At 45.8% G+C, this 25,375-nt stretch overlaps 1 protein-coding gene across 1 annotated transcript in view; it reads left to right on the top strand.

Annotated features, from left to right (window-relative positions):
• Positions 1-4,511: 4,511 nt before the first annotated feature.
• ACOXL (acyl-CoA oxidase like) overlaps positions 4,512-25,375 on the top strand; it is a 315,044-nt gene continuing 294,180 nt past the window's right edge. Inside the window, exon 1 of the mRNA XM_012742778.3 lies at positions 4,512-4,735. Coding sequence (XP_012598232.2) covers positions 4,611-4,735 — 125 coding nt within the window. The 5' untranslated portion in view covers positions 4,512-4,610. The remainder of the gene's footprint in view (positions 4,736-25,375) is intronic.

The following is a 25,375-nucleotide window of genomic DNA, read 5'->3' as shown; positions in this document are numbered from 1 at the left end:
GAGTCAGTGCCCAGGGGAGGCAGTAGAACCTCTTGTGCTCATATGGGAGAGGCCCCCAGGGCCCCTGGAGAGTCGATGAGATAAGAAGAGGGCCTTGTCAGGCAGCAAGGCTCCGCGTGGACAGGTAAGGCACAGGCCAGGTAAATCTCAGCTGCCACTATTTCTGTGACTACCGAAGTACTCAGCCTGGGGGGTACTGAGGAGCATGGGGACACTATAGTTTCCCAAATCATCCCATTTCTCCCTCCTCAAACCCCAGTGCAGTGGCCACACTACTCCATCAGAGGCCGAGCCCCTTCGGTGTCCTCCTCTGAGCAGAAGGGATTGGCTGGACAAGATCCAGGTTGCCCCCGGCTCTCACATTATGGTTCTGTGATTTCTACAGAACACACTGAGGTGTCCCCGAGAACAGGCTGTGCCTCACCATAGAACCCTGAGCCCTGGCTTGTAATGTTCATGCCCCAGGCTTCCATAAAAGCAGCGTCCATAAAGTTCGCCAAGGCCCCCAGGTCAAGCTCGTCCGGGTGGTATGATGAAGAGTGTGAGCCCTGGATAGGACTTCAGAGGCCCGGGTCCTCTGCCACTGAGAGCAGCGTGCCCTTGGGCAAGTCAGTTAACATTGCTGGCTACTCATCTGTGCAAGGAACTTCAAGGAAACCTGCACCCCAGATGCCCACAGCTGGGGCAACGTCATAGAGCCACCACATATGGGAATGCTCTCTAAGTGTTCTCGCTGAGTGGTTTGCCTCTCGTGCAAGGGCCCAGGGTCCAGGAGCAGCACAGAGTGAAGTCAGCAGCAGTTTATGGCCTCACTCTTGTAGTAAGGTCCTAGGGCTTCCGGGTGGCCCCTGGGCAAACCCAGATGCCACCCCAGTGCACTGTGGATCCATCCCTCCTTCTCAGAGGCCCTTGACTGCTGGTTTCCTCCAGCCCCTGCTGCGTCCAGCTGTGGGGACGCTGGCTTAGCCCAGCCTTGCTCTGCAGGCCTGCCTTCTGGCCTCCGCTCAAGGAGGGCTTTTGAACCTGGGCCTCAGGTAGCTGGCACATGTACTCTGTGTCTTTGACCTCTGATATCCTATTGATGACCTTGAAGGAAAAATGTCAGCAGAATGCTTTTGGGGGTATTACTGTATAGGGCAACCTACAGTTCTGGAGGCGATGGCAGTCCTGGTCCCATTATGCTGCCTGCCAAGGGGGAAGGCATTTGGGGAAAAGGCTGGGGAAGGATTCAAGGAAGTGGGAGAGGTGTTTGCCAAAACCAAGCCCCAGGAGGTGGCTGGATGGGGAGTTGGAGTGGGCATCACCTCCTCGCCAGACCCCCGTGTAGCAAACCTTGCTGCACATTGGATTAATACATTATTGGGACAATTGGTGAAAGTTAAAAAAGATGGATTATATACTATTATTGTACCAATGTTGATTTTCTGATGTTGATCATTGTACTGTGGATATTCAAATGAATGTTCATGTTATTAGGAGCAAATAACAAGGGAAGCAGTTGCCTCTTTCAACCCTAAAAGTCCCTGAGGTTGTGGACTCCTTATTCCCTTACACCCCTGCTTGCAAAGTGATCACTTCTGGGTGTACCTTTACAAGCCAGCAGATGATTCGAACCACTCCCTTGTATTCTGATGTGGTGACTGGCAATGCTTCAGATGGGAGTTGCTTGGATCCACAGGGCCTGGGGTAAGGAGGTGGCTTGCTGGGCATCTCCAAAATCCATTTGTCACAAGAGTTCAGGTCAGACTCTTGATCCTATCCTTGCCACAAGGGGCAAGAGAGTAGAGTTTGAGGTTCCTGAGTTTTAATTGGCCTTTTTTACTAAAAACCACCTCTCAGATTTATCTTTTAGTAACAGAAATGGGGAAGCAGTTGCCTCTTCTAACCCCAAAAGTCCCTGGATTTCTGGACCTTTTAGTCTCTTCTATCCTGCTTGCAAACTGGTCACTTCTTTTCTAAGCCCATCTCCTTCTTTTTTTTTTTTTTTCTTTCTTTCTTTTTTTTTTTTTTTTTTTTGAGACAGAGTCTCGCTTTGTTGTCCAGGCTAGAGTGAGTGCCGTGGCGTCAGCCTAGCTCACAGCAACCTCAAACTCCTGGGCTCAAGCGATCCTCCTGCCTCAGCCTCCCGAGTAGCTGGGACTACAGGCATGCGCCACCATGCCCGGCTAATTTTTTATATATATATCAGTTGGCCAATTAATTTCTTTCTATTTATAGTAGAGACGGGGTCTCGCTCTTGCTCAGGCTGGTTTTGAACTCCTGACCTTGAGCAATCCGCCCGCCTCGGCCTCCCAAGAGCTAGGATTACAGGCGTGAGCCACAGCACCCGGCCTCATCTCCTTCTTATAATGCTTTGTCAAACACAGCCAAGAGCAGCCAACATGCAATGCCAATCTTGTGTTTTCATCATGTTCTTTTGGAGTGATGAGTTCATTAGGTATGTCATCTGTAGGTGACAGTTTGTCAAATGTTTGCCTCTTCATAACATGAACCTCCTTCCATCCAGCTTTGGCCAACAGCTTCCTCCCTGCTCCTCCTAGCACCCAGGCCAGTGCACCTATTTTAGTTTTTTATTTCATCAGCAACATTCTTCCAGAATCTTCCATGATAGGCTAGGTAATAAACAATTCTCCAAAAAATCTTAGTGGCTCATAATAACAAAGTTGGTTTTTTTTCCTCGCTCAAGCTAGATGCACTTGGAAGGCAATTTAACTTATCTTTTCAGTTTATAGGTCTCCGGATCAAGAGGAACCACATCCTGACCTGATGTCCCAGGGACCTGGACTTGATGTGATGGTGTGGGGCTTTGGTTGCCTCCTGGGAGGAGTGGAGAGTGTGTTTTGCCTGTGGCAGGGAAGGAGTGGCCAGAAGGGCAGATTTAGTAGTCACTAGCACTGCTCACAGGCTATTAACACTTTGGGCGTTGGTCTTCTGGGATGTGCAGGATGGTACTTTCCTCTCACACAAAGTCAGGAGTGAGCTGCTTTGTCCAGGGAATTGTGGGTGAAAGTTACATGTGTCCCTTCCAGCCAGGAGCTTTACTGATACAAAAGGAAGCACTCCCTTTCTGCTTGGCACACACTGGTGCTTGGAGTTGTAGCATCCGTCTTATGACTGGGAGGAGATGAGTTAAAAAAAAAAAAAAAGATAAAGGTAACACTGAGAAAGGATGGCAGATGGTGGAACAGAAAAATAGAAAGAAGCTGGGTCCCTAGGGTAGAGCCATCGAATTAGCTTTTGGGGCTCCCTACCTCCATGCTTCCTGTTCTGTGAGAAAGGAAAGCCCTTATTCTTTGCATTTGGTTGGATGTTGTTACTTGCAGCCACACAGGTGTGGTAGACAGAATAATGACCCACCAGAGATGTTTATATTTGAATCCCCAGAACCTGAGAATGTGCTGTCTTGGCCAGAAGGGACATTGCTGATGTGACTAAGTTAAGAATTTTCCTGGATTACCCAGATGCACCCAATGTAAACAAGTACTTTTAAGAGGGAGGCAAGAAGCTTAAGGTCAAAAGAAGAGGAACAATGGAAGCAGAGGTTGAAGTCATGCATTTTGAAGACAGAGGACGGCAGGGCCAGGAGTCAAGAAACGCAGGCACCCTGTAGAAGCTAGAAAAGACAAGGAAAAGGAATTTTTTTTTGGAGCCCCCAGAAAGAACCCAGCTCTGCCAACATCTTGATTTTAGCCCTGTGGAGCCCTTTTGGACTTTAGATCTCCAGAATTGTAAAAGAAAAAATTTGTGCTGCCTTAAGCCACCCAGTTTGTAGTAATTTGTTGCAGCAGCCCTAGGAAGCTACTAGGGATGGTGTGCGCTAACCTAATGACAACAGACCACACCCACAAGGGTGATCTCCCCAGCAAAGTAGTCTTTAGAGAGCAACTAACATTTCCTTGCCTATTTAAAAGGAGAATCAATAAAGTACATAAGAGTTAGAGGAAAGGAAGGAACATTTTCCACGTAGATTATAACTCCTTTCCTACTGGCACAATAGCAAAAACGGAGATTCTTGAGAGTGAGTTTAGTATTCCAGTTGGTTACTGTGTTCTGTCTGCAGCTCCCAGCTACCCTGGACTTTAGTCCTGTAGGCCTGGGCCACCTGCAGATCACAGCGATATTAGAGTTCGCTGGAATGCCCAGTTTGAGGGTGGCAGGGACTTGAGCTGAAGTGCAGCTCAGTTGGGGCCAGAGCCAGCCAAGTCATCCTGGATCTTGGGAGCCAGGCAAAGTGGCTGGCACGGATCCCTCACGACTCTGGGACCAGCACACTCTCTGGGGATCTAATACTTGCCTCTTGTAGCCCACAAACCTAAAGGGACAACTGGCTAGCAGGGCAAGCGGGTAGGGTTTGCGGTTCCTTAGAAGAGCGAGAGGAGACTGCGTAGGAGCGCGACTTGCTGGACAGCGCTTCAGCCCAGCCCAGGGGGGGCGGGTCAGCGCAGGGCGGGCCGTGGAGGGAGGGGACAGGAAGGTGAGGAGGGAGGAGACCGGGCTGGCGGGGTGGAGATAAAGAGGCGTGCCTCTGGGCCCCACCTGCGGGAGCTCGGGGGAGGCGCGGACACAAGCCGACCCATTAGCCACGCGGCAGAGCCAGAGGCCGGGGCGCGATGGAGCCGGCGGCTGACCTGGGGCTCGGGGACTCGTCCCTGCACCGCTACCTGGACGGCGACTTCTGGAGCCTCAAGAACGAGCTGCGCAGGCTCCTGGGCGGCTGCCCGCTCTTCCGGCACAGGTACCGCGCGGCTGCCGCCGCCCCTGCCCGCGCGCGCCTCGGGCCGGCCGGGCACGTCCCCCGGGTCCCCTGCGCGTCCCTGCGGGCACCGTCCCGGGCGGTGCGGGAGAGGGCGAGGTGGGGGTGTGCTGCGCCCGCGAGGCAGGCGGGTCCCTCACCTCCGCAGAGGATGCGCTCTCCTCCACACGTGTGGGCGCAGCCGCCGCAGCCGCCCTCCTCGGTCCGGTCCGCAGGGACGGCGTCCCCTGCCTCCGAGCGCCCGCCCGCACGAGGGGCCGGGCTGAGGGGCGGGCTCCGCGGTGGCCCCGCGCGGTGCTCGGCCGAGACGGCCCTGGCTGGAAGAATCGGCCTTGCTTCTAAACCTCAGTGTGTCGAGTCCCGGCGGGGTGTGCGTACAGGCACGGACTGGCCCTGCCCAGGGTGAGTCCGGACGCCATGCGGTGGACAGACTCCCAGGGGTCTGCCCAGTGGGCAGCTGACAGCAGGGGGCAGTTTGGTTGCCAGAGGGGCTCAGGTTCACGACGTCAGCTGACGCCACGACAGCCCGAGAAGGAGGCAGACGGGTAGTGCAGCTCAAGTTCGGAGATGGAGAGAAGGTCTCAGGCACCGGCCAGTCAGGAGCAGAGCTCGGCACTCGTGCCTCTCTGGGGGCGCTTTCTCCTGCGCTCTGCGGGGCAGCCGATCCCGTTTCAGGCAGTCTGAAAAACCCAGCCGTGCTCTGGAGTTCGAGCTTAGGAAAGCCCTTATTAAAAACGCCAGTATCCTCCGGTTAGCTCGTGCCCAGTTAGCCCACGTTTAATTTCTCTCTCAAGATTGAGCTGGGCTGAGAGGGAAGGAGATGGCTTGAAAGGCAGGCAGTCTGGAGACAAATCTGGGGTTCCCCCACTGGGGTTACGTAATGGGGACGTGCCGGCCTAGGGAAGTTGCAGAGGGACAGGTATGGGATATGGTGGGTGTGTTCTTGAGTGTCTCCCTCAACTTCTCTTACTCTCTCTCCCATGCATGGAGCTCTATCTAAGTCACGGTTCTCAAATTGTGGTACAGGGACCCCTGGGCATACCAAGACCATTTCGGAAGGTTCATGAATTCAAAACTATTTTTATTTATTTTATTTTATTTTATTTTTTTTGAGACAGAGTCTCACTTTGTTGCCCAGGCTAGAGTGAGTGCCGTGGCGTCAGCCTGGCTCACAGCAACCTCAATCTCCTGGGCTCAGCGATCCTACTGCCTCAGCCTCCCGAGTAGCTGGGACTACAGGCATGAGCCACCATGCCCGTCTAATTTTTTGTATATATATTTTTAGTTGGTCAATTAATTTATTTCTATTTTTTGGTAGAGACGGGGTCTCGCTCAGGCTGGTTTCGAACTCCTGACCTTGAGCAATCCGCGCGCCTCGGCCTCCCAAAGTGCTAGGATTACAGGCGTGAGCCACCGCGCCCGGCCTCAAAACTATTTTTATAATGATCCTAAGATGTTATTGGGTTTTTTCACTCTCATTCTCTCACTAATGTACAGTGTCGGTTTCCAGAAACTATATGATGTGTATTATTCCAGTAGAAGCAGAGATGAGAATTCAGCTGTCTTCTATTAAGACAGACATTAAAGAGATTTGTAAAAATGCAGAACAATGCTACTCTTCTTATATATATATATATATATATATATATATATATATATATATATATATATTTGTTCTGGAAACAGTTATATTCATAAAACACACTTAATAGATTTGTTACTGTTATTTTTTAAATGAAGTAATAATTACTTGAAAAATTTTCTGTGACAATTTCTAATATGATACATATCAGCAGATATAACCGACTCAAATAAAAACTGTTTAGGGATCTGAATGATTTTTAAGAGTGCAAAGAGTTCCTCAGACCCATAAGTTTGAGAACTGCTGCTTTCATTTTGGATAACTGCAGTTTAAAATATGGGACAAAATTCTAATAGCCAAACTACTGATTTGTGCCAGGTAGAAGGCACTTGGTCATGGACATGGGGACAGTGGGAAAGGCAAGCCAGGATGGGAGAGCCAGCCCAGTAGTTTGTCTCAGTGTCACTGCCATTGTGTAATTCCCCCGGCGCCCTTGCTGAGCTTACATTTGCTTATTCACATAGCAAGAATAATATCCGTGTTGCTGGGTTGTTGTGAAACTTAAATGAGAAACTTTTGAGTGGGCATTCAGTAGACACTGGTTGTGGTAGGACACCAAAAACACCAAAAAAGGAAAAGAAGGAAAAAGCAAAAATCCCATTAAATCTCTAACAAACATTTTTTCCATTCTTTCCAGTTCTTGTTATTTACTTCATCATTTCAGAGCTGTAATAATAGCACAGACAACATATTTTTTTTTACCAAATGGTTAAAGGTTCTGATATGTATCTATTTGAAAGTTCACATTGTACTCTCAGATTCTATCTTAGCCCATGTTAGAAGATGTGATCTTCATTTCTGGATGTTTTAGCATTCTACTAATGGAAAAAAGCTTTGTAGAAGGTCAGAAATAAAACTTCCCTATTCACTGAGGCAATGTGAGACCTCCCACGGCTGGTTCCCACCTTACTCCAAACAGGCCCTTGCAGCTAAAGTAGGGGTGTGTTTGGGGGAGCGGTTGTGCAGCATGGTTGTGGGTCCTGTGTGTGTGTGTGTGTGTGTGTGTGTGTGTGAATTTGTGTGTGTGTGTATAGTGGGAAGTTTGTACAGGGCCAGATACTCCCAGGACAGATGAGCTCAGGACATAGTTTTCCTCCAAAAGAAAAGAGTTTGTGCAATTTCCTATGTACACATGGGTGGCTGCCCTCCTCAGAACCAGGGTTCGTCCCCAGAATGCTGGCCATCGGCTCCCAGGAGCCATGCTGCCCACGTCCCCATTATGAAGAGCAGTTTCCTCTCTCTCCCAAAGATGCGCTTGCCAGGCGGAGTCCTCAGTCTTCACTCTGTTGGAGTGCCCCAGACCCTGGGCATGCTACGGGCTGCAGAGGGTCCTCCCTGTCCGGATAGTGTGTCCTATTTACTGTGACTGGCAGAGGATTCTGGGCGACTTGGGGCTCCTCACTGGGGCTTGCAGGGAATGTTAAAAATCAACCTCTGAAAGGAGGTAAGCTTTTAAAATATTTTTGAGTTTATTTATTGGCAAATGGAAGCTCTTTCATGAGCTCTCCCTGGCTGGTGAGTGGGTGTGCTTGCGCACAAGCATGGTGCACATTGTTCAGCCAGACAACTTAAATAGACCTTCTAGATGGTTCTGTTCTCCCAAGACCTTCTCACACCCTTCCACAAGGCTCCCCTCTCCAGCTCCTGCCTGTTGCCCCCGGCTGCTTCCCTCCCCCTTTCTTTTTTTTCACTTCCTCAGAGCAATGCACATTTCTGGGCCTAACTTTTTCATATCTTTAGCTTTCCTCCTCAGTCTTATTTATACATGCAAGTCTTTCATGAACACACTCTCATTGTGAAGAGTCAAATACCGTGGAAATCTTGAAAGTTTCCCAAAGCGTTTCCTTCTCCAACCACTTTTTTTTTTATTGTGGTAAAATACACATAATATAAAAATTACCATCTTAACCATTTTCAAGTGTACAGTTCAGTGGTATTAAGTACCTTCCCATTGTTGTGCAACCATCACCACTACCCAGCTCCAGAACGTTTTTATTCTCCGAAACTGAAATTCTGCACCCATTAAACACTAACTGCTCCCTGCTCGCCACCCTCCTCCAGCCTCTGGCAACCCCCTTGCATTTTCTGTGTCTATGGATTTGACTACTCTAGGAACCTCACACTACTGAACACAGAATTTGCCTTTTTGTGAGTGGATTATTTCACTCAGCATAATGTCCTTGAGGTTCATCCATGCTGTAGCGCGTATCAGAATTTCCTCCCTTTTTAAGGCCGAGTGATATTTCATTGTATATATAGACCACATTTTGATTATTCGCTCCTCTGTTGATGGAGATTTGAGCCCCCGACCACATTTACTACTTTAGTGTGGTTATAGACACTTTTTCTACTTTTCTGTGAGTTCATGTACACATATGAACATTATTTTGTTGTAGTAACAGGATCTTGCTTTGTGTTTTGTTCTACAGCTTGCTTTTTTAACAATTTAATTCTTATTTCCACTGATGTAATATATGGACATACTTAATAAAATTGTACTTTGAGGTTTGTAATGAAAAACAGCCACCCCATGTCTCACCCCTCTTCATCTCTCATTTCCCTTCCTCATGGGCAACCACTCCCAATTCTTTTACTTGACTTTTATGTTATTCACCTCTGTATGCCTAATAACATGCTTAAATGGCCACCTCTCGGGTTATAAACTGGCTTACTGTTATGGAAAATGAAGATTTCTTATCTCAACACTGCTTTCCTTTTCTATCCTCTGAAAATCAATGTTCCACTGTCTTTATTTAAATCAATATCCAGTTTCACACTGCTATGACTATATAAATATTATCCCCAGCTATGCCTCGTAGTGTACCATATTTCATTTCCTTTCTGTTACAACTTTTTGATTTCTCTGGAGATAATTGTCCCCTTTATTCATTTGCTCAGTTTTCTATAAACCCATCACTCACTGACTTCCACGCTAGATAGATACAAGATAGACTAGGTCTATCGCAAGACGGAACAGTCTCACTGCACACAGTGTGTCAGACCTGTCAGGTAATTGGCAGTTCCACTCCTTTTGGCCCCCCATGGACACATCCATCCCGGAGGCCTCCTTCCGTGGCTTCAGTCTGGAACTGGCTCTCTACCTGTCCTTTCACCGTCATCTTGGAAATTTCCTTTGCGTCTCCTCTGTGCTCAAGTCACTGTTTTCCCCAGGCTTTCTCTTTCTTGGTTATCCTTTGTAGAGGCTCAGAGAGGACCACCTTCTTTAATGCGACTCCTGTTGAGAGGTGTGGTTTGTGTCCCCTCCTCTTGAATCTGAGACGCTTTGTGACTGCTTTGGCCAACAGAGTATGGCTGAAGTGACAATGTGCAGTGTCCATTGAAAAGACTGGTGCCCTCCACTTTCCGTCTCTAGAGGCCCTGAGCTTCCATAGATTTAACAAAAAGTTCTACTAGCCTGTGGCTGCCATCCTGTGAGGAAGCCCAAGCTGGTCCATGTGGAGAGGCTACACAGGGAGAGGTTAAGAGATGCTAACATTCCCACCTGCTCCAGCCCCTCGCTCTTCTGAGGTGGGATCCCAGACACGGGGAAGCAGAGAGACAAGCCATCCCTACTTGTTCCCTGTCCAGATTCCATAGAATAATAACACGTGTTTTAAGCTGCTAAGTTTTAGGGCACATTCTTACACAGCCATAGATAACCACAATGGTCTCTCAATTAAAAGCTTCCTGAAAAAAGGTACCTGGAAATTAACTTTTTGAGATCTTTGAGATTTTCATGTCTGAAAATATTTCTTGTCCAACTGACTGAAAGTTTGGGTATAGACTTCTAGGCTGGAAAAAATTTTCCTCTTACTTTAAAGGCATCATGCCATTGCTTTCTGGTATCCTTGCTATTAACAAGTCTGACTGCTTCTGTGCCCTGACCCTTTATATATGATGGTTTCTTCCTCCCTTCTGGAAGCTTCTAGGAATTTCTTTTTAGCATAGGTATTATGGAATTTCATGATGGGGTGGCTTAACGTGGGCCTCTTTTTCTTTGAGTGTGTTGGGCATGCAGTGGGCCCTTTTGATACAGGAACTCATGTTCAGTTACCTGCACCATTCTCTCATCTGGACCTCCTTTTGCTCAGATGCTGGACCTCCTCACCTTGTTCTTTAATTTTCTTATCCTTCCTTTCTTATTTTCAATTTCTTTATCTCTTTGTTCTACTGCATGGGGAGATTTTTCTCAACTTTATCTTCCAGCTCTTCTTGAATTATTTTAAAATAATCTGCTGTCATATTTTTAATTTTCAAACGTCTTTTAAGTTCTTTGTTCCTTTTTTAATACTGTGTGTTCTTATTTTCTGGTTACAAAATCTCTCTATTTCTTAGAATATTTGATAGTAACTTTTGAAGTCTTGCCTTCTGTTCTCTGCTTTGTTTCCTTTGTGTTACTTTTTTCCCTTTTTACTTTTGACCTCTGTTTTTTTTTCTTTTCTTTTTTTTCCTTTTTTTTTGCATTTTGAGGCTTTCATTAAATGTCTAGTCAGCCTTGGGTGTTCACAATATGAGCAAAATGAGTAATATGAGTAGAGTGCTGATTGCAAACAACAGGGTTTGTAGGGCACAGACTTTCTTGATCACAGAGTAAGCTCGTTTGGCAGGTCAGTATTTGCATTTTGTTCGGGGCGGGGCTAATTTCTCCAGTGACACATCTTAGTCTCCTGAGAGATGGGTGGGTGGAGATTGAGGAACAGGTCCTTGTCCTAATGCCAGGGATCTTGGAGCCACACAGGGAAAGAGACTGTGATCAGGCTCCTCCCAACACGATGGTGGGGCTGGTTAGAAAACTGTGCTCCATTCTTAAGACATTTGACTTCCACTTGCTGGAAAATGGTTGTATGCCCTGATTTTATTAGACCAAGTCTCTTGAGGCCATCTGCTGGGAAGTTGTCTAAAGGTATCTGCAATGTGGAGGCCACCGCTCATGGCTGCACACTGTAAGTGGGGGCCCTGGTGGAGGAGGTCTCCCGCTGGCCCAGTGTTCCCCGTGTGCGACCTCACTGTCGCTCTCTTGCACCCTCTCCTGACAGTAAACCCTCAGGCTTTGATGGGCTTGGGGAGGGGGCTTTGGAGATCCACTTGCCCATTTGTAAAGGAGGAAACAAAGGCTTGAAGAGAATTGACTTGCTCAGGAGTCATTCTCTTTATCCTATTAAAATCTATATGCCAGGTCTGGTGGCATGTGCCTATAATCCCCATTTTCTCAGGATGCTGAGGCAGGAGGATTGCTTTAGCCCAGGAGTTTGAGACTAGCCTGGGCAACATAGTAGGATTTCTCTCTCTCTCTCTCTCTCCGTGTGTGTATATATATGTGTGTGTGTGTGTGTGTATTTGTATCTCCATCTCAGACATTCTTGGGGTATGGAGTGGCTTGGCAAAGCCAAGAATAAGACCTCTTGTCTTCTGATTCCTAAAGCAGTTATTTTCAGTGTGTTTCTTTGGAGTACAATGCTGCTGTGTTAGTTTACTAGGGCTGCTGTAACAAAGTACCCCAGACGAGGTGGCTTAAGTAACGGAAATGGATTGTCTCAGAGTTCTGGAGGCTAGAAGTCCAAGATCGAGGTATTGGCAGGGCTGGTTCCTTCTGAGGGCTGGGAGGGAGATTCTGTTCCAGGCCTCTCTCCTGGGCTTGCAGGTGGCTGTCTTCTCTCTCACAGGGTCTTCCCTATGTACCTGTCTATCTTCAAATTTTCCCTTTTCGTAAGGACACCAGTCATAATGGGTTAGGGCCCACCCTAAGGACCTAAGTTTCATGACTTTCCTCTGTAAAGCCCTTGTCCCCAAATCCACATTCTGAAGGGCTGGGGGTCAGGATGTCAACATATGAATTTGGGTGGGGACACATTGAGCCTGTAACAGGTAGTGAGTGTCACAGAGTAAGAATGAGAACTTGCATGTGTGTGTGTTTGGATAAAATGGAGTTTTATACATTTAAATAGAAACTCCTCACCTCTGCCCTGAATCGGAAAGTCATCTCTCAGGAAATGCTGGCTCCTCAAGCCCAGCACAGCGGTTGTCATCGAGTGGGCGCTCAGGGAGTGTGTGCTGACTAGATGGGCAGGAATGAAGACGCATGAAATCAGAACCCTCGGGGCTGGAAGGTATGCCTAAGGAATTTAGTCTAAGCAACCTCTTGTACATGATTTCCTTCCAAGTTGTTGCATACACCTGCTCAGAGGAGGACGGTGAGGGAGCCAGGCTGGTGGTTTTTCACGTGTGAGAGAGGAGAGAGGCCGGAGATTCTTACACATTTTCTTGCTAATTAGTCTCACAAACCTGCAAGGGACAGCATTTTTCCAGGTCCTTGTCTGACTCCATGCCCCCTGCCTGTGCAATAAAGAGACACTAAACAGGGCTTTCAGTCCTGGAAGGTGGGGAGAGGGTCCCAGGGTTGGGGGCAGCTATTGCTGTCTTCTCTTATGTGTATCCACCAGCTAAAATCATGGCAGTATGGGGATCGCTAAAAAGTCACACAAGAACAAAGCATGTTTTTGATATGGACGCTTCTGAAAAGGCTTTTTAAATATTCGGAGAGTATCTCCTCCCAGGTCTAGGCATCGAGACAATTACTGTAGTGCTGTTTTGTGCCCTGTTCATTATGAGACTTTATTAAAGGGCATTGTCAACCTCTTAGATCACTTTTCTTAACCTTAAAATATATAATTGTATGCTGGAAAATGTATTGTTGACTATGCACAAGGAAAGTTTTCCTTTTTTCCCTCTTTCTTTGGCAAGAAGCTATGGAGTGATGTGTTAGGATTACTTGTGTTGCTGGATGGGGAGGTTTGGGTGTCCCCTAGTTCCTTGAGTCCTGATGCCCTTGAGTCACAGAGCTCCTGGGGTCCTTCCTCATCCGACTCATCTAGTGCCCCAACTACCTCTAGAGCATGGGCAGTGGGAAGTGAAGGACAGAAGATGGGTGAGTTTTGCGAATGCTCCCAATTATCTTTTTTTTTTTTTTTTTTTTGAGACAGAGTCTCACTTTGTTGCCCAGGCTAGAGTGAGTGCCGTGGCATCAGCCTGGCTCACAGCAACCTCAATCTCCTGGGCTCAGCGATCCTACTGCCTCAGCCTCCCGAGTAGCTGGGACTACAGGCATGCGCCACCATGCCCGGCTAATTTTTTGTATATATATTTTTAGTTGGTCAATTAATTTCTTTCTATTTTTGGTAGAGACGGGGTCTCGCTCAGGCTGGTTTCGAACTCCTGACCTTGAGCGATCCGCCCGCCTCGGCCTCCCAAAGTGCTAGGATTACAGGCGTGAGCCACCACGCCCGGCCCCAATTATCTTTTGTATCACACTGGGGTTTGGGGCTTTCCTGTACTCTCAAAAATAATAGCATTGTAAAATTTATTGAACACATATAAAGATAACTCAAAATGGATTAAAGACTAACACATAAATCTACTAGAAGAAAACATAGGAGAAAAGATTCTTGACATTGGTTTGGGCAAATATTTTTTGGATATGACCCCAAAAGCAGGCAACAAAAATAAAAATGAAAGATATGTATATATATATATAGTCATAAAAAGCTGTAATGGACACTGGAAACCAAGGAGGTGGGGGTGAGATATAAAAATCTACCTATAGAGTACACTGCTATACTGTTCTGATGATGAGTGTGCTAAAAAACCTGACTTCAGCATGATACAATTTATCCACATAACAAAAAACACTGTACCCCCTAAGTTTTTTGAAATAAAAAAATAATTTGTCTAATCTAAAAAAACAAACTTCAACTGTAGTTAAAGAAAAAAAATAACCTGCCAATTAAAACATGGTACTCTATCAATTGTAAAATATATTCCAATTTCAGAGATGTTAAATATGAGAACAAATATATGTCTCAGAATGACAAAAAAATAAAAGAGCTTCTGTACACATTAAAGAACTTTTGCACAGCAAAGGAAGCAGTCAATAGAGTGAAGAGACAACTTATGGAATGGGAGAAAATATATGTGAATTTTCTAATAAGGGTTTAATATCCAAAATATATAAGGGACTCAAATGACTCAACAGTAATAAAACAAATAACTCAATTAAAAATAAGCAAATAACCTGAACAGACATTTCTCAAAAGAAGACACACAAATGGCCAACAGATATATGAAGAACTGTTCATGTCATTAACCATCAAGGCAATGTAAATTAAAATCACAATGAGAAGTCACCTTACACCTGTTAGAATGGCTTCTATCAAAGAGCTGAGATAGCAAGTGTTATCGAGGATGTGGAAAAAGGAAACCCTTGTATACTGTTGGTGGAATGTAAATTAGTATAGCCATTATTGAAATAAGCATGGAGGTTCCTCAATGAATTAAAAATAGAACTACCACGTTTCCCCGAAAATAAGACAGGGTCTTATATTTATTTTTCCTCAAGAAGACACCCTAGGGCTTATTTTCAGGGAATGTGTTATTTTTTTTAAGTACGGTACAACAATCTACATTTATTCAAATATAGTTAAGAGTTGTCTTCTTCTGGAACATCATCATAACTCTCCAAACCCCGAATTCCATCCTGAATTTCTTGCAACTCTATTTCCTTTAGAACCATTGGCCTCAATCTCTCATGTTGAGCAATAGAGCTCTCATGGGGCAGATGAGAAGGGCTGCTCGTCTTCTTTACCGCTCCGCGAGGAAATGCATGGGTTATGCAGATACGCTGCGTAGTCACGCCCATCACTAGGTCTTATTTTTGGGGTAGGGCTTCTATTGCAAAGATGCTTAGAAATCCTGCTAGGGCTTATTTTATGGGTAGGTCTTATTTTCGGGGAAACACAGTACCATGTGATTCAGCAATCCCACATCTGAGTATATATCCAAAGGAAATGAAATAAGTATGTCAAAGAGATATTTACATTCCCAAGTTCATTGCAGCATTATTCACAATGGCCAAGATATGGAAACAATCTAAGTGCTCATTGATGGATGAATGGATAAAGAAACTGTGGGATATATATATAATGGAATACGAGTCAGCCTTCAAAGAGAAGGTGGTTACTAGGGGCTAGATTGGGGAGTTGTTCATCAAAGGTTATAAGATTTCAGTTAGCAGTAATAAGTTCAGCAGATCTTCTGTATACCATGGTGACTATAGTTAATAATAATGTAGTGTATACTTGAAAATTGCTAAGAGAGTAGATTTTAAATGTTCTCACCATAAAAAATAACTACATAAAGTATTTATATGGTAATTATTAATAGCTTGATTTAGTCACTCCACAATGTGTACATACATCAAAGCATCATGTTGTACACTATAAATATATACAGTTTTTGTCAATTAAAAAATTTATTGAGCATGTACCCTGTGCCAGACATACTTTCTAGTGTATTAACTGTTTTGTTCTTACAACACCCCTAAGAAGTTGACACTATCATTTTCCCAGTTCTCCAGATGAAGAAATGGAAGCATACAGATGTTGAGTGATTTGCCCTAAGTCATCAGTAGGTGGGTGGAGGAGACCAGATCCAAACGGGGTGTTCTGGACCCAGAGTTTGTGCGCTGACCTCGGGGCTGCCTGGCCCTTGAGGGGCCCTGCTTCCATGAAGGCAGTGCTCCCTCCCAGGGCAGTGGCAATGTGTGAGTGTGTTTGAGTTTTCACTGTGAAGGAGGATGCTGCTGGCATTTGCTGCTTCTTATGGGCATGAGGTGGTCACTCAATGAAGACCGTCCTGCCCCAAATGCCAGCAGGCATGCCGAGAAACACTGGGTGTGCCTCAGAGCCCCATAATGACATCCCTGCAATAAACCTTCAAGCAGACAGTCTCTTTCTCTCTCCTGTCCTCCCATCCTCCCTCCCTTCCTGCTTTCCTTCTTTCTTCGTTAGAAGAAGTGAAGTTCAGATAACATGCGACCAACCATTTTGAAGTGTACATTTCAGTGGCACTGAGAGTGCTCACAATGTTGTGCAACCATCACTTCATTTCAAAACTTTTTCATCACCCTGGAAAAACAACCTGTACCCATTAACTAACCACTCCCTAGTCTCCTTTCTTCCTCTGGCTATTAATACTTTCTGTCTCCATGGAGTTGCCTATTCTGGACATTTCATAAGAAAGTTTACAATATATTACCTTTGTGTCTGGCTTGTTTCCGCTTAGTGTAATGTTTTTGAGGTTCCTTCAAGTTGTAGCACTTCTACAACGGTCAACTTTGTAATATCAGTACTTTGTTTCTTTTTATGGTTGAATAGTATTGCGCAGTATGCATCTATCAGGCAGATAATTTCCTGTATTTAAAAATACAGGTGCAGTCCCATCCAGTTGTTTCATCTCAGGCCATGTCGGGAGGTGCAGTGGGGCCAAGTGTTTTGGCTTCTGGACCTCTATTGAAGAACCCCTACTACTTCTTCTAGAATATCTTCCTTATTCCTGAATAGTCACTGTGACTGTTCTAATTTATTTTTCCAAAAATTTACTAATTCTCCACCAACTTCTATTATGGAATAAGCGTACAAGGGTTTGGAATAAAACCCACGCCCAGAGACTTGATGAGGAAGACTGGAAAGAGGTCAGCGGGTGCTCTGGCCCCTGGTAGGTCACAGAAATCCATGGGTGAGCAGGATGGAGGCAGGGCAGAGGGACCAATGCACTGCGCAGAGCACGTTGCACTCTTCTTTGCAGATGACCCACAGTTTCTGTGTCTCTGCCCTATGCTCTCAGAATTGTCCTAGCCATTTGAATTCCACCCCTCTTGCTTTCCCTTGTGGTGGCTTCTGCAGTGGCAGTGTCACCAGAGGATGACTTGTGCTCTCTCTTCTCTGGGTGCTCAAGGGGTGGGAACGGAGTCTGTAGTGAGCTCTAATGCCTTTATTACTTCCAGGATTCTGTATGGCTAATTAATTGGGAATAAGTAATACCCAGACTGGTTTTTTCCTTCCTACTTCTATGTAGCAGCAAACTACAAACGAGCATGGATGATATCCCTTCTGTGAAGATCTTCAATAATTTAGCAATTGAGAAAGACTTTTGGTCACATTAGCTGAAAGAGAAAAGAAATACCCATTGCTCTCTTAAAGTGGAGATAGAAGGACTCTTTATTTGTGATGTATATGCTCTTTCAAACAAACGTGCAGAATAAATGTTATTGTTAATATAAAACTAGAGAGCCCTGTAAACCTTCGAAAGCACCAGGAGGGTGGGGGGACCAGGGGTGAGTTTCCAGGTGCCGCTAGGCAGGTGCGTGGTCATCAGGTAGAAAGGAGGTCTCTGCGGTCCAGTTCTTCTGGATTCCTCTGAAACACTAGGACTTTGGGGGATGAGGAGGAAGTGTGGGCATTTTATGTCAATGTCTTATGAATGTGCCCACACATCCCTTCTCCTCTGCTCCTGGCAGGGAAATCCCGTGAGCTGACACTGGGCAGCAGATAGCACTTCCTGTTCTAGCTTGTGGTTTCCTCTTGGGGGTAAAACACCCAGCCGTTTTAGGGGACTCTCCTTCTACTAGGTGCTGTTGAGCTGCTGCCTTAGTTGCTGACCCTGCAGTGAATGTCCCACTCCCAGGTCTGCCTCCTGCTCCCGACCCGGCCTGCAACGAAAGAACTCTGGCTGATACCTGCTTGGGTGTGTATGTGTGTGTGGGGGGGAGGGAGAGAGAGAGAGAGAGAGAGAGAGAGAGAGAGAGAGAGAGAGAGAAAGAGAGAGAGAGAGACAGAGAGACAGAGAGACAGAGACAGAGAGAGATATCAAGTGAATGAACTAAAGCCCTTGCTTGTAAAAAGCCAAGAGACCCAGTGGTCCCACTTCACCTTCGTGGGGCCCTAGGCCCAAAGAATGATTTTTAAATTTTATTTTTATATTTTATAATTTTTTGACTGTTAAAAGTGATAATAATAAAGTTTCTCATTTTGGAAAAAAAATGTAGAGGAGGAAAGATAGTTAAGAGATGGGATCTGTAGGATTTGGTAATTATAAATTATGTTCACTAACGTAATTTGAGAAATTCCCTTAGAGAAGATGGCACAGTGTTGATAACATCTTTTGCTTCCTCATTAGCACAGCATCAGTGAAGTAAGTGCTTGTCCCCACTTCATGCCCCCTTCCCAACTTTATCTGGGTTTTCATTTGGGCATACTCCCCTCTGCCACAGGTTGTGTGATTCAAGAGAAGCTGACCAGACACCCCCCTCCCACAGGGACTGTCTCATAAGTCCGGCAGGAAACCACTCAGGTATGGCCATCCTCTGGCCGTGGGAGTTGGTTCAGGAAGTCATGTGATCTGATTTTCATCAGTGAACTGTGGGAGTGCGGGGGTTAGGTGCTTGCTCCCAGGAAAGACACTTCCTTGCTTACCTGAGAGATCTGTCAGAAGGAGGGCACCCTGTCTCATTTTGAACAGGGTGGAGTTATGTGAAGCTAGCCCTGCTGCAGCCATTTTGTCACCATGAGGGAAGCCAGCCCTAGGATGAAGTGGCTCACAGAGGTAGAGTAGAGAGACACTAAGTTTTGAGCTGCTCTTAGGTACCAGCCCTGCAGTCCAGAAGTGCAGCCACCTCTGCCCCATTCTCCTCCTGCAAAGGAGTCAAGATTCTCCTGCCACATCCTATTTATGTGCATAATTTTTTGTTTTATTTTTATTTACCTCATTGCAATGAATGTCCATAGTATCATTTCTTTTTAAGTTCTCTTCTTTGCATCCTCTGTTGTGGAGGATGATGCATTTGCACTGTAGACCCTTGCAGAATTTGAGTACAGTCATGTTCCACCAAGGACATCCTTTGGGTGACTAATTGGGTCACACTTATACCATAGCTGGAAAGAAGGAGCCCTGTGTTAACTAAAAAAAAAAGAAAGAAAGAAAGAAAGAAATAAAGAAAGAAAGAAAGAAATAAATTAACGACATTTGTACTTTGGAACGAGGAGAGCTTTATTTTTCAAAAAGGGTAGCAGCCTGTTGGGAGGTTATTCCAATAGGCTGGGAAGCAAAGCCCTGGCCGGAAGCCAGACATGTGTTCTTCAAAGGACAGTCAAAAGGAACAAGATTTTATATTGAGTGGGTGGTTAAATATACATATTCAACAAACTATAGGAGGAGTTATGAATATTTATGAAGGGGAATCATGCATTTGTAATTGTGCTTTGTATCTCTCCCATCCCATGATGGCTGGGAACTCAGTTTTAAGGTGTTTTGGGGGTAGGGTACCCTTGGCCGAAAGGGGTCCATTCAATTAGCGGAGGGCTTAGGATTTTATTTTTAGTTTGCACCCACGAGCCAGCAGCCTCGACCATCCGTGGGCAGAGCGCAGCCTCAGGAAGGCCTGGTTACATCCATCTGCCGCAGGACCGGGCGTCACTCCAATGCATTTAACGGTTGGGGCTGCAAGTCCATTTCTGTTTTCTCAACTAGCCTCTCGTGTGCCATTCCCTCCTCAGCACCTCCTAAATGCAACCTAAAAATACCCCTCTGGCTTCAAGCGTGAAGTCTCATTTGCTAAGCCATCATTGCCCTGGAGGTTGGGGCCCCTGTGACAAGATCTGAACCAGTCAGGAGTTGCCCTCCCTGGGGCTGTCAATGGAGCTAGGTAGGAATTCTGGCAGGGGGAAGAGCCACCAGCAGTGCCGGCCACAATAGACTTTCCCCTAGTGAAGGGTCATTTTCCTGTTTGCTTGCAGTCTGTGTTTTTGTCTTAGGAGATGGTGTCTGTTCACATCCTCCGCTCATGGGGCACTGTTTCTCCCTTCGCTTCCCGCCTGCTCCCTTCCAGTTTTTCCCACCTTGCCGCCCCCTGCGCCATCCTCCCCTCCTGGCGACTTCCTCCCCTGCCCACAGATGCCCGCATCTCAGCATGAGCAGGGCGATGTGGTTCTCACTCTGCCTTCTTGGCCCCCTATGCAGCTCCAGCTCGTCCCGACAGAACGAAGAAAAGATGGTTGCTAAACCAAGGGCTTAGTACCCTTTCAGCCCCTGGGGGAGGTGGCAGCAACCCTGGCCACTTGGGGTTTAGTGTGAAAAACTTCTCTCTGTGCCTGGCTATATATATTGGGACCCACCCTTCACTCCTGTCTTCCATGCACATGAGTCTGAGCTCTTTGAGGATAGGAATGGCCCAGCTTATCTTGGATTCTTAGTGCTTGGCATGGTGCAGGTGCCTAATGAAAGCTCAGGGAAGGAAACAAGGAGGGCTGGAAGAGGGAACATCCCTCCCCCACCAGCACTCTGCTGGAGAGCCCAGGACACAGAGGTGTGGATTGGAGGTGCCTCCTGTCCAGGGTTCCTGGCAGGCTTCGTCTCTAGGGGAGGGAATTTTTCTTCTTTCTCCCATTTCTGTCTCCTAAGTTCATGTTCCTGTGACCTTTGTAGACTCTGCCAGTTAACAACTGTATGTATGTCTTCCTGGTTGAGTGATGTCACAACTACAATTAAACCACAGTACTTAGAAAACCCTGTCCTTAGCATTTTCTGTCCCCCTGGCTGGTTCCGGGCCTGCAGTCTTTGACAGTTACCACAAGATGATTCGAAAGTTTCTGTTTCCATTCACGACCAATGCATCAGGCTGTGCCTGTGGCTTAGGGGTGAGGGGTGGAGGGAGTGGGGTTGGAGGCAGTGAGGGGTGAGGGGGTGAGGGGGGAGGGATGGAGGGGATAGATGGGGTGAGGGGTGGAGGTGGTGAGGGGTGGAGGGGGTGAGGGATAGAGGGAGTGGGGATGGAGGCGGTGAGGAGTGGAGGGGGTGGTGGGGGTAAGGGGTGGAGGGGGTGGAAGGGTTGAGGGGTGGAGGGGGTGGAGGAGGTGAGGGATGGAGGGGATAGGGGGGTGAGAGGTGGAGGGGGTGAGGAGTGGAGGGGGTGGAGGGGGTGGAGGGAGTGAGGGATGGAGGGGTTGAGGGGTGGAGGGGGTAGAGGGGGTGGGGGTGGAGGGGGTAGAGGGGGTAAGGGGTGGAGAGATGGAGGGGATAGAGGGGATGAGGGGTGTAGGGGGTAGAGGCTTCAGGCGCAGGGGTCTGAGCTATGACTGTCTCTGTGGTGTTCACTAGAAGGCAGATGGATTCTTTGGTCTCTGCCTTTGTGGATTTGCTCTTCATGATCACTTTTATTTGTGGGAGTGCTTGGCAGTGGGTGCACCTCACTCTGTAATGGAGATAGAGCGTTTTTCATTCTTGCTGCTTGAGTAAGCAGAGATTGGTGTAGGGAGTTATCATGGGCTGAATTGGCGGCGTCTGCTGAAGCAAAATTGCAAAAGGGACTGGGGAAAAGGGGCAGGTTGTTAAAGCAGGAGCATGCTGTGATTTTGAAGTTCATGTTAGTACCTCATCCCAGAATGTCTGTCTGAAGGGCCTTTTACCTTCCCTTTTGCATAACGAGTTGGGGTGGCTCTGAGATTCTGATTTTCTTTTTACATTGTTTTTTTTTTTTAAATGCACAAAAGGTTGTTTTGTTGTTGTTGTGTTGGTTATTGTCTCTTTCTGATTAAACTTTTTATTTTGGAATAATTTCCAATTTGTGAACTAAAATAAAATCCTAAGATTCCCGCTAACTGAACGGACCTCCTCTCGGCCAAGGGGACCCTGGAGAAATCTTAACCCATGACAGGCTGGGAGGTCAGACACGCCTCATCATACTCATCATACCCTCTCCATTGCTAATGGCCATCAGGCTTTTTTCCTAAGGGCTACACAGAAACCAATCTCCTGGTCCAGACCAGCATTCTTTCCTGGGAAGAGACCACCAACCCTGAAGTGGTTTTAACCAGTCTATGGAGCGTGCTGAGAGGGTTTTCATGTCCTTGTTTTGTCTTTTGACATCAGACAGCTGCCATTTTCTGAACGTGGACTGCATAAAGGGGTATAAAGCTCAATTGTGCAGGTGCATATTTCTCTTTTCATAAATATTCGTGACTCCTCTTATGGCTTGTTATGTATGTATATTTGGCCATCCTGCTCAGCATCAATTCCTGTTCCCATTGTCCCTGTCTTGAAGCACGTGTCCCTGGCTCCTGGCTGGGGCTCTGCTTCCCAACCTGTCGGAATGGCCACCTGCAGGCTGCAAACTTTACGAGAAATAAAGCCCTCCTTTCCAAGTTATGAACCTTGTTATTTCTTCAGTTAACACATTTTATAGCAAAGTTGCAAAGATAGTAAGAGAGTTCTTATACACCTCTCTCCTATTGTCAACATTTATACGACCACAGCACATTGGTCAAAACTTAGAAAGCAGCACTGGCATGTTACTATTAATTAAACTCTAGACTTCATTTGAATTTCCTTAGTGTTCCCACTAGTGTCCTATTTCTGTCCCAGGATCCCATCCAGGATGTCACATTATGTTTTATGGTTGCATCTCCTTAGTGTCCCCTGGTCTGTGACGGTTCCCCAGTCTTTCAGTGTTTTTCATGACCTGATCTGGTCAGGTGTTCCATTTAATGTCTTTCATTTGATGTTTGTCTACATTTTCCTTGAGACTAGACTGGGATTCTGGGTTTGGGAAGAATACCAGAAGAGGAAGTGCCCTTTTGGTCACATCGCCTTGGGGTGCATTCTGTCAACATGGCTTATCACTGGTGGTGTTAACCTGCGTCACCTGGCCGAGGTAGTGCTTGTCAGGTTTCTCCTCTGTAAAGTTACTCTTTCCCCCTTTGGCAGTAAGTCACTAAGTGCAGCCATCATTCTACGGGGTGGGTGGCAGGGAGATAGTTAAGCTCCGTGTTCTGGAGGGGAGAGTAGCTACACAAGTTATTCATTACAGGAGATTTGTCTCTTTTCCCCTCACGTATTTCTTTATTAAGTCACTTACTTATATCAGTGTAGACTCCTGTATATTTATGTTTTGGGTTATAATCCAATAATATATTTTTGTTGCTCAAATTGCTCCAGCTTTGGCCGTGGGAGTCATTTCAGTTGGCTCTCACGTCCTTTGACTTGCACCTCGTTCTTTTGTTAGTTGAGCATTCCTTACTTTCAGACACTGTAAGATGCTCCAGCTCATCTTGTGCTTTCCCTGCCTCTGTCCTAGAATCAGCCATTTCTCCAATGAGCACTAGTTCCTTTTATTTGAGAATAGTATTTAGAAACCAAGACTTATGCATAAAGGTCTCATTTTTACTTAAGAAAACAACAGCTTTACCACGTTTCCCTTTCAGCTCATCTACTTTTTTCCAACACTTTATATTTTAAAATTTTGATGTACAGTAAAACTGAAAGATCTTGACATTGAGTGTCTGTATATTCACTACCTAGATTCTGCCATTACCATACTTGCTTTGTCACATATTTGTCCATCTGTCCATCCTGTTATTCACCAAATCCCAATTTTTGGATGCACTTCAAAATTACAAACATAAGTACACTTCTCCCTAAATAAAGCAGCATGCAGACCATTAGCAAGACTTTAATATGTGTTCAGATATTTTTCATTTGCTGTAAAATTTCTTACAACGAAATGCAGAAAACTTAAGTATATATTCTCAGAGTTTTGACAAATGCATACACCTATGCAACTCAAAATATATAGAACATTGTCATCATCCCAGAAAGTTCTCTCATACCCTTCCCAGTCAACCCCTGTTCCTGCCCTCCTGGAGGTAATAACAATTGCGGGTTGTTTCCCCACTACAGGTTAGTTTTGTCTATTTTAGAATTTAATATGAACAGAATCACACAATTTGGTCATGCAACCTATTCTTGGTGGTGTATTAATTCAATTTAATTCTGTATGGCAAAGAACATGAATGAAATACGACTATGATAGACAGTAAAGATGACTCTCTTAGCCATGTTGAGTGAAAGAAGCCAGGCATGAAAGAATTTATGGTGGAATAATCCCATTTCTTTAATATTCAAAAGAAGTAAAAAATAGTTTAGGAAGTTACAAGCTAGAATAGCAGCTAGGATTGGGCAGCAGTGAATGTGATTTTCCTTGGCTTGGGTGGGAATTACACAGATGGGTTTACTTTGTGATAATTCGCTGGGCTGTACATTTATGACTCGTGCCTTTCTTTGTTTTTGGTGTATTGTATATTATCAAAGTGCTTTTAAAATAAGACGCTAGTTCATGGCCATCAATTTTGTGTGTGTGCATGACAGCACTGTGTGTATTAGCTACCTATTGATACTTAAAAAATTACCCCAAAATTTAGCAGCTTAGACAACAATGCATACTGTCTCATCTACTGTCTGTGGGTCAGGAATTTAAGAGTCTTAGCTGAATCTCACGGGGCCAAGGATCTTTCAAAGTTGAATTCAGGATGTTGGCCAGGGCTTAACTAGGGCTGGAAGAGCCACTTCTAAAATGGCTCATTGGTGTGGCTGTTGGCAGGGACTTCACTTCCTCCCCATGCGGATCTCTTCATAGGCTGCTTGAGTGTCCTTGAATCTTGGCTTCCTCCAGAGCAAGTGACCCAAGAGAGCTCTGTATAATGTTGTCTAGATTAATTTGTCATTTATGCGTATCAGTAGTACATTTCTTTTTATTGCTACTGTGTTTCCCCGAAAATAAGACCTACCCATAAAATAAGCTCTAGCAGGATTTCTAAGCATCTGTGCAATATAAGTCCTACCCTGAAAATAAGACTTAGTGATGGGCGTGGCTACGCAGCGTATCTGCACAACCCATGCATTGCGTCGCGGAGCGGTAAAGAAGACGAGCAGCCCTTCTCATCTGCCCCATGAGAGCTCTACTGCTCAACATGAGATTGGGGCCAATGGTTCTAAAGGAAATAGAGTCGCAAGAAATTCAGGATGGAATTCAGGGTTTGGAGAGTTATGATGATGTTCCAGAAGAAGACGACTTAACTATATTTGGATAAATGTAGATTGTTGTACTGTGCCTGAAAAAAATAACACATCCCCTGAAAATAAGCCCTAGGATGTCTTCTTGAGGAAAAATAAATATAAGATCCTGTCTTATTTTCGGGGAAACACGGTAAGTAGTATTCCATTCTATGAATGGCCATAGTTTGTTTATCTGTTCTACTTGTGGACACCTGGGCTGTTTCCAGTTTGGAGCTATTATGACTAAAGCTGATACGAACATT

The sequence above is a fragment of the Microcebus murinus genome, chromosome 3 (assembly GCF_040939455.1).
Source record: "Microcebus murinus isolate Inina chromosome 3, M.murinus_Inina_mat1.0, whole genome shotgun sequence".
Taxonomy (NCBI): domain Eukaryota; kingdom Metazoa; phylum Chordata; class Mammalia; order Primates; family Cheirogaleidae; genus Microcebus; species Microcebus murinus.
Note: the sequence above shows the minus strand (reverse complement) of the source record. Positions and strands in the feature narration are given on the sequence as shown.